At 26.2% G+C, this 10,146-nt stretch overlaps 1 protein-coding gene across 2 annotated transcripts; it reads left to right on the top strand.

Annotated features, from left to right (window-relative positions):
• The first annotated feature begins 1,549 nt into the window (after positions 1-1,549).
• On the top strand, positions 1,550-3,751 carry LOC111030663. 2 transcript variants are annotated; one of them, XR_002604123.1, is made up of 5 exons: positions 1,550-1,990; positions 2,396-2,542; positions 2,606-2,817; positions 3,109-3,443; positions 3,507-3,751. XR_002604123.1 is itself a non-coding variant. In XM_022310285.1 (4 exons), the coding sequence occupies exons 2-4, from the start codon at positions 2,520-2,522 to the stop codon at positions 3,234-3,236; spliced, it is 363 nt and encodes a 120-aa protein (XP_022165977.1). In that variant the 5' UTR covers positions 1,550-1,990; positions 2,396-2,519; the 3' UTR covers positions 3,237-3,751. The 2 variants fall into 2 exon arrangements, 1 of the variants encoding a protein (XP_022165977.1); XM_022310285.1 differs by having other exon boundaries at positions 3,109-3,751.
• The last annotated feature ends 6,395 nt before the right edge of the window (positions 3,752-10,146 follow it).

The following is a 10,146-nucleotide window of genomic DNA, read 5'->3' as shown; positions in this document are numbered from 1 at the left end:
AGTGAGACTGCACTGTTGGCGTCTGGTGGACATAATGTATGTTCCGTCTGGAATACTGGTGCGCACTGGTTGACATTAAAATCTATAAATATTATATAAACTTAAACATAGATTTTGACTGATTACTGATTCTGCTATAAATAAATGAAAATGGCTATTGCCTATTAATAAGCACCATAATAATATGTGCAACATGGTATTATCTTTTTTTCATAATTTTATTAGAAAATAATATTATTTTTGTGTGTACGGATTACAAATAACCAATTGCCAATTGGTCATTAGCGCACAATCAGTTGTACTATTACAATATTGCATGTATGGCCCTCTACGCTGTTTTACACTACAATAATATTTATTACTTGGGTTCGTATCATTCGTATCGTGTTCGCTGTTGTCTGCTTGACGTTGCTACAGATTGTTCATAATTGTATTGCATCAACCGTATACTCTTATTTTCATTGTTTAAATTTTTTAAAATTGTAATACAATGAGTGATTGTGATTCTTCAAGCGAAGTCGATCAGGTTGCACAGAAGAACCAATTTTACCCTGGTAAAATTATCAAAAATATTTGAGTCATTGAGGATAACTTTTTACCTACAAGAAGCTGGAAGTGAAGTGCTTAAGTTGTGTCAATACAAAGTGTTACAAGGTGGATTCACGTTCAAACTCTAATATAAGAAAACATTTAAGTGTAAGTACAATGTTAATTTCATACCTGCCTATGACAGTTGACCCATCTAATATCTTGTGTGTTAAGAGGACGCTATACCCATATATGTTGTCTCCGTCTTACAAGAGCGTAACACATTAAATTTTACATTCAGGCCGTTCAGCAGATCACGTTAAGCTCAGTTAGCTTAAAAATTAGAGTGAATTGACCTCTTATTAAAATTAAAGGTAAGATTATTGTGGAGGGCTTCTCGTAGGCTTTTTATTATATTTTTATTTTAAAGATAGTTATGAGTATTTTAAGTTATACAAACAATTTACAATTTTTAAATGCTCATAACTCTCTTTAAAATTAAAATATAATAAAAAGCCTATGAGAAGCCCTCTGTAATAATCTTACCTTTAGTTTTAATGAGAGGTCAATTCACTCTAATTTTTAAGCTAGCTGAGCTCAACGTGATCTATTGAACGTAAAATTTGATATGTTACGCTCTTGTAAGACAGACACCACATGTGGGCGTAGCATCCTCTTAAATTAATTTTAAATACCACACAAATACATAATATATTACAAAAATACATAAAAAAACAGTGGCGCACAGTATTTTAAAAGTCAAATTTCAAGTGCTTAAGATGTATCATAGATCTCATTATTCTATATTATGTTTTTTCCTGGGCCCCCACACGAGTCATCTCAGAGGGGCCTAGTTTTAGTATTCTTAAGTATATGAAATAAAATAAAATAAATAACCCCCTCCCCCCTCAAAAATAAATCCCAATTGCGCCATTGATCAAAAAATGAAAATTATTTATCAAAACTTCTAATGTTAGGTAAAAGATTATATTATTTCATTTTATTCAGACACAGCATCAAACTATATTAAAGAAAATTGATCACATTGATAATGCAGCGAACATAAACACTTCAAAGAGATGCAATGATGGATCATTGAAGCATAATGCTGGTAGGTCTTTAAAACAATCAGATATAAATAACCAGACAAAACACCAGTTTTAGAAGATTTTTCGAACAACAAAAAATTAACTAGTCAAAGTAAGAATGTGTATTGTTTATTTTTATTTTTTGTTTTATTAAATAGTTTTTAGTTGCAGCATTAATAAAAGTAGTTGATATTTACATGATTACATGACTATATACTGATACATTGCTAGTGAACGATGCGGTTGTTGATGATTTAGAAGGAATCGACGCAATCAACTTGAACATTCTAAATTATGAGGACCATGATTTGCCATTTGCATTACCAAAACACCATCAATGTTGTGCACACAAAATAAATTTAATAGCAACAATGGTAATTAAACATTTATTTAAGATAGTTTAATATAGTTAAATTATAAAATACTAAAAATATTTTTATCGAAAAGAATATATTTTGAGTAAGTATAGTGATCAGGACTAAACTATTAGTTAGTAGGTTTAACACTTAATAATCATAATCAAATTTGTATGAGTTGTAATACATATTTTAAAAATTAAATTTTTCTTTCGATTTAAATGATAAAAATATATGAAAAAAAATATTCTAAGATATAAGTATGAATATGATTGGCATTAACTATTTTATATTATCTATACCCAAATTTCAATTTTAAATTTCAATAAATTATGTTTGTTTAATTTTTTATTATTAATTACAAATTTGTGCAAATTAAATACAAAATAAAATAATTTATTTGTATAACTTGTTTTTTTCTAGGACTCTACAAAATCTTGGTGTTTATTTAATTACACCCAACAAGACACGTTGGAATTCACTGTTTGATGTAGTGGTGCTTCTTAATAAATAAATTAAAAATAATGAACCTAAGTTTAGAATAATAATGGACAGATTTGCTTTTGGCAGGTAAATTGTAAATCCTAAAAAATTATTAATTATTTTATCTATAATTTGTATGAATATTTTCAGATTTGATAGAAGTGATATTGATTTTGTGTGTCAACATCAAACAATTATGGGGCCAATTTCAATATGCTTGGATTTATTCCAGGGTGATACTAACATGTACTTTGGTCATCTCCTATCTACAATTGAAGGATTAATTTATAAATATGAATCAATGACAAGTGATCAAACAGTTTCTAATTATACGAAACTTCTGGTGACTGCCATACTTAATGGTATGTAATAATTAATATTTTTTAAATACATTAAACTTATTTATCCAAGTACTTAAATTGTATACATTTAATTTCTTTTCGTTTTAGCTGTTTTTGGATTACTTTATTGGTAAATACTTATTACTAAGTAGTAAATATATAGTATCTCTTAACTCTTACAGTCTTACTGATGTATAATGTAAAATTTTAATCAGCTGATCTATTATTTATATTTATATTTCTGTGTAGTATATTTATATACTCATGGGCTAAAATAAACAAACTTAAATGATAATAATTTTTGTTTTTTAGGTATGAAAACAAGGTTTGCCGATTATTTGATGGACACATTTTTAATTACTGCTGCAGTCTGCCACCCACTATTTAAAAAAGTATGGATTAAAAGTGATATAAAAAACAATTGGCCTCAGAATATTTAAAAAGTGCCTGTTATGACTTATATACCAGTGATAATGACAATAATGATGTAGAAGATAACCAAATGAAAGATAATTTATCTACCTTTTTTACCCTCACTAAATTCCCGAGAGGAAAAATCAACAGTTAGTGATGAAATATATAGATTTTTGGGCACATCTCCAACAAAGACTTTAGAATGTTTGCATAATTTACCCACTATCAAAAAAGTAAGATTAGTTGAGAACTTCTTATACTATTAGTAGTAATATTACAAAAACATTTGTACTTAGTTTTCAGGTATTTGTGAATACTCCACTACCTAGCAGTGCATCAGTAGAGAGAGTGTTAAGTGTTGGTGGTGCAACAATACCAAAAAAAAGAACAAATATGATGGATCAGTATTTTGAACAAATAATGTTCTTAAAATGCAACACTCAAATGTTCGATTAATATAATATACTGTAAATGATTCAGAATTAAATTGATTTTTTTGTTTTGTATTTGAAAATTATTGGTATAGCCCAATGTAGGTAAACAAGGGAGAAAATAATAATTTAAAAAAAGATCACTATATACTATGTTATATTATGTAGGTTTTTTTATTTGTTAAACATTTTTGAATTTATTTTTGAAGTCTATTAAATTAATATAGTATTTTGTTGTTTTCAGTTCAAATGGGTGTTCTGTTGTTCATTTTTATACCAATTTTTTAGAGCCATGCCAGCACATGAACAATATTCTTGCGGATTTAGTTTTAGGAGACAAAGTCCGGATAACATATATGATAAATGTTATTATTTGTATGAAGAAAAGTGTTAAGCTGAAGATTTTGCTTAAACATCATTAAAATATAATGTAGGTATCTGATGTATAAATATTAATACTGTTTTGTAATGGTGTTTAAGTTAATGTATTAGATGGTGCTGATCAAATACAGCTAAATAAAAAAATCCAAGCACTGCAAGTACTTTTAAATTTAACAATGGCTAAAATGTAGAAATATTTTATTTATTGATTATTTACATGCTTAGCTAAATAAAATGGTCAAAACAGATCATAAGGTATAAGACAGGCATTAAACTTCTTATAAAAATAAAAATATAAAAAACATTGATAATTTCTACTTATTAACATACATTTACATTAGAGTCAATTACTGTTTTTGATAAAATATATGCTACTTACCAACAAAGTTTTGGTTTTATTTTCTATAAGCCAAGTATTCAAACGTCATTTGTTTATTTTTTGGAAATATTTGTCATGAAGTTAGATTAAGGTATTCATCTCGTTAATTCAGCAACTTTTGACAGTTGATGTACAAAAACTTACCATTTTATAAAACTAAATTATACAATAATCCCACAAATAAATAAATAAAACATTTTAAAAAAAATAACAAACAAATTTTGTATTTTTTTGAACTTAATATTTTTATATTATAATTAAGTTAATTGCAATTTTTCTTATTCATAGATACCAAACAATAAAATAAACTATGAAATTCTTAAAATATTATTTAAGAAATCAATTTCCATTTTCAATTTGCTAAAATATTTATTTTTAAATAAAATTTCCCTGAGTGATTGATTTCCTGGACTTAAAGATTAGATTATATCATTTCACTGTCCAGCAAGTTGTCCATATTATTCTATTGATAAATATACTATCTTTAATTACTGTACATGTTGGCTAATATTTTTACTTTTACTTAACTCTTTATAGGATGTAGATGATTTTTATTTATTATCTTTTTGATATGCCAACAAAATAATTTTTTTTTAAATTATTTAAATTGAAATTTCATCTATGAAAACTTAATAATGGAAATAGTGACTACTTGGATAATGGATATTTCCATTCTTATAAATAATTATTTTGTATTCAAACCTAGTTTATTAACTTAAGACTTATATTATGTTTGAACTAGAATTAAGTGATTTGATTTAATTTTGTATAATTATGATAAGAAACAACTCATCGAATATTTGATTAATGATTCCACAGATTTAATTTTTTGTGGGTCACAAACAAATGAACAATTTGACTTATGATTCTTATGATCAAATGATTCACTGATCAGTTCATCAAAGTAAACATGTCCTATCTTGACTACTCAACATTGTATTCTTAAGTTCATACATCAACATAATACTACAAACCTTAACTAAAAAATATATATATTTATATTTTCAATTTCAGCTATATAACTTTTTTTTTAATACAGAATTAAAATCACATTTTTTAAAATAATTTATCCATTATTTATGTGTCTAGTGTCTATATCGTGTAACTAATGTACCTACTACCATTGATTTTATAATATATTATAATATCAATGCTACTACCTTAAAAATAAAATGTATACCTACAGATTTTATCAGGTAAATGCAATTTTTAACTGTTATATGGCTTATAAGTTTGAAAAAATTTACAACCGATATCAATTTATGTACGTTTTAGAAACTGTCTTTAAAACAAAAAATATTACAAATAATTGTTGTTGAACATATAATTAAAAGCATTAACCGTATTCAGCACTAATTGTTACATCTTAATGTTATTGGAAATGCATATCACTTGGATCATGTGTTACTATATCAGCATGTACGATGTGGGATGTCACATGTGACTTACTATCTATTTAGGTACTTAATTTAACAACTTTTTTGGCATTAACTAATTCAAATTGGTCTAGTAAATTCATGTGTACCTAACTAACAAACCTAAAATGTTCATGATTTTTTTTTAAAATACTAAGTATTTTAAGAAATACCCACAGCGACCTCTGCAAAGTATAAACTATTCTTGTAGTACTTCATTTGTAGGGTAAGTTTTTAAAATACAGTCAAAACTCTCTAGAACGAAACTCTTTACAACGAAAAACTCTATGTAACGTAAACATTACATAATAATGGTTGGTTTGCTATATAACCCATTAGACAATTCATTCTCTATAACGTATTAGTCACTCTCAATAACGAAACAATATTTTATGTTTCATAATACAATTTACGTGTTATCGTATCTATTACATATATAAACTATAAAAATAATCAGCAATAATGCCGAATAAAAAAGTCCAAACTAAGATGACAGACTATTTTAAATAAGGTATAAATATGTATAGTATAAAAATTAAATTATATTTAATAAGTATGTATAATAATAATAATAATTTAATATAATACGTAAATATATATAAAATAATGTAAAAATGATGATGTGTTTGATATATAATATTACATAGGTAACCTATTACACGGTTACATACCTTTATACATAAATAATTAAAATTTTGTTTTTTTTTAAACCCTCTCTATTACGAAAACTCTCTATAACGAAAGAAATCTCTTGGTCCCTTCAGATTCGTTATAAAGAGTTTTGACTGTATAAAACAATAAATATAGATAGGTACGAGGGAAGCTATACATTTTTTTCCCCCGTCTCCTACCTTTATGTGAGAGCCTTAGTTAGGTACCTACACGGCTGTATACATATTATATTATTTATTACACTAGTGTAGTAGTATAATATGACCACACAATTTTGTAGCAAATACATCGATGACTGTACACTATTATAGAATAATATTGTTTAATAACATATTAATGCCGAGCCCAGAGAGAATATTAAAGGCACGATTAAAGTATAGTATCCATTTTTTTTATTACTTCTGTACATTTCAAAGTTTAATTTTGAATTGTTTTCAAGTTTTGAGACTTCTAGAGTTTTATATTAAGTTATAGTTTAACCGTTAAGACTAAAAACAATATTGTTAGATGCCGGACGTAAAAATTGACTAGCGTCATAGTGCATCTAAAAATCTAAATGGCCTATACTCAGAGTGCCGTGTTCTGCATTGTATAGATTAAAACACTCCCAATAATATTCTGTTTCGGAATATGAAATAAAAAATGTACCGTGTAATCCAAAGAAGTCAAAAACTCGAAAACTGATGACAACATTATATTATAATATAAATTATAATACCTATCATCTATGGCAAAAGCTGATCATCGTCACTCACCGGACACGATTAACAATTCTAATAATTTCATTGAACAAAAGAGAAATGTGTATGGCAACTATAAACATTTACTCACTTATTTCATTCTACTCAAGTAATTTTTATAAAAAATCTCGATTTTTTCAATTCGGATTTAGATGAAGGAAGAAGTTGCTCGATATGGCGTCTGCACTCAAGATATGGCGCCTTGCTATATATTACCCGAAGAGTCGATATATACGTAAGTTTGATTACTTATTCTTTTGGGGCTTAAATATTTTACTTTTCAGTCTCAAAATTAAAATTTGATTTGCTACCCGGGTGAAGTAGGGGCATAGGTATTTTTTGGTCCCGAGCGCGGAACACAAAAAAATACGGTATCACAAACGACGATGGCATATCCAGGTCGCAGGATAATTATATATTTATAAAATTAAATAGATATAAATAGTGTTGTACATACTAGTAATATTACAGTAGAACAGTACACGGTAATTTTATGTCCCGCAAAATTCAACAATTTTCATTTTTAGTTTATATAAATGTTAAGTAATATATGAATATTACTTTGCCGTCGGCTTGTGGTCGAACCGCGAATTAAAGTGACGCTGGCGAACATCAAACATAACATTATTTTATAAAGCTGGGGAAGTCGCTCTGTTGATTATTGAATATCCATCGGAAATTAAATAAGGAAATTTTAAAATTTAAATATTCTCGGATAGCTTAAAATATACCTAACCAATGCACTCAAAATGAATACGTAAAATATTAATTATTAATTTCGTGCTCGACAGTATTCAGAGAAAAGATTTAAATTGGAGTTTTACAAATTATAGTTGGTTAGTCGGTAACGGTAAATGTGATGTATAAGGCACCGAATACCTATTTATGTTAAATCTAATAAGTAGTAATCACATTTATTTACAATACGATTTGTATTAACTAACTCATAAAAAAAATGCCTGCAGTGCTTCGAATATTTAAACACCACCTTTATCAATTATTAAATTAAAAATTAAAATAATAGGTACTTTATAAATTGCTGTAATTTAAATTTGAAAATTATAAACTATTTTGGTTATTGTTATATCTCATTTCATTATCTTAATGATCAAATCTCAAACATGGATCTCATCTTTGATATAAAAATTTGTAATATAATATCTATCTATGGTTTTATCTTATTGATGTAGTATAAATTTTTATGCAATCCGTGGCGATTTTCTAAGTAGTTGCAAAGACGCAATCGATCTAAAATTTCAGTTAGCAAAGCAAAACTTAAGTTCAGTCATAAGTATCTAATTTATTTCGCAGTGCACACGCAAGAATCAAGGATTCCGCCGAAGCCCGAAAGCGTCGATGTTTAAAGTAATTAATTTTGGTTTCATATTTTTTTGGTGGTTAAATTTACTTTTTATACTTCAAATAAAAATTAAATTTCATGAAATATATGCTACCCCTATTTAGACACATATTTTATTTCTGAGGGTCAATGCATATAAAATAAGATAGATCAAATAATATACAAACGCCGCTTGTCGTCGTTTTTCTGCTCCCTGATCGTAGGCTAATTTAATAATTATAACTTATTTTTAATTACTTGAATTAAACATACATTATATGGTTCAATTTAGAATTACCCGTTATAAGTGATTACTCATTAGACACAATTTTAATTTATAACTTGTAATTTTTTTTAAATCCAAAGTTAGCAGTTGCAGGACACTATTAATTTAGTTTTATATATATTTCATTGTTCTATTATCTATTATATATTAATATTACATTATATTATAGTTGTATTTAAAATACAAACATTTTCACAGAGTGGTAAACTCACTATCCCAACCAGTAATCACTCCGTACGAGTGATTATGAAAATTATACTTTCATATTAGCATAGGTATAATATATTGAATTTTTTTAGTTTATTTAGTTTTGTTTTTTTATAATTGTTTATAATATTGTATTTGTTTAAAAAAAATTGTAATATTGTATTGTATTTTTTTATTATATTTTTTTTTTTTTTTAATAATATTGTATTTGTTTAAAAAAGCTCGAAAATTCAATAAAATGCTCTTGATAGAGATTTTGATAGATATTTACAATATTAGTTGAAAAATATTTAAAATGCATAGGCAAGATTTTTTTAAATGAACATTTAAAGTTTAAATTTTAACAAAATCAATTGAAATGTACAAATGATTTTATAATTTAAAATTTTTGAAATATTCAACTTTTGTAGGTTAGGGTTGAAAATTCAAAACAATGTTCCAAGCAAATAGGTTATTCTGTAATTAAAAAATCAAAAAAATATTATCACAGATTTTTTATGTTCAAATGTGAACTAAATTAAAGATTAAATTGCCAAGAATAATGATTGATATTATTTTGTTGTAAATTAAAAATAATATTCGTGGGTACTTGAAACTTTTAAAGTATATTATTATATATTATAGGTACTCACAGTGACTTTTCAAATGTACTTTTTTTAAATTAATTTAAGCTACTGCGTAGTACTAATACTTACTAGTAAAATAAATTACTCTAATCACAATAATATCATCGATTATACTATATTAAGTAATATTAAAGATAACTGACTTGTCTTGCCTAGTGAAGTAATATGACTTTCGTAAGGTATAAAACTTATACGTTCTTGAATAAAATAGTTAAAACACAAATTAACACATAATAACTACGTATAGGTAAGATAAATGCTAAACCTTAAAGAGATTATTTTAGCTATATAATATCTGTTATTTCTAATTACAAATAGCTCATACGTGTATTGTTGAACATTTTACTATATAGGCTGCGTTTTTTTCAGAGATGCTATTCGCCAGTGAAAATTTGCCAATTTCTAATATAATGTCATATTATGCAGTGTGAAATGTGTTGACGTGAGTGTTTCAAAGACT

Source organism: Myzus persicae, unplaced genomic scaffold (genome assembly GCF_001856785.1).
Source record: "Myzus persicae strain clone G006 unplaced genomic scaffold, MPER_G0061.0, whole genome shotgun sequence".
In the NCBI taxonomy this organism is placed as follows: domain Eukaryota; kingdom Metazoa; phylum Arthropoda; class Insecta; order Hemiptera; family Aphididae; genus Myzus; species Myzus persicae.
Note: the sequence above shows the minus strand (reverse complement) of the source record. Positions and strands in the feature narration are given on the sequence as shown.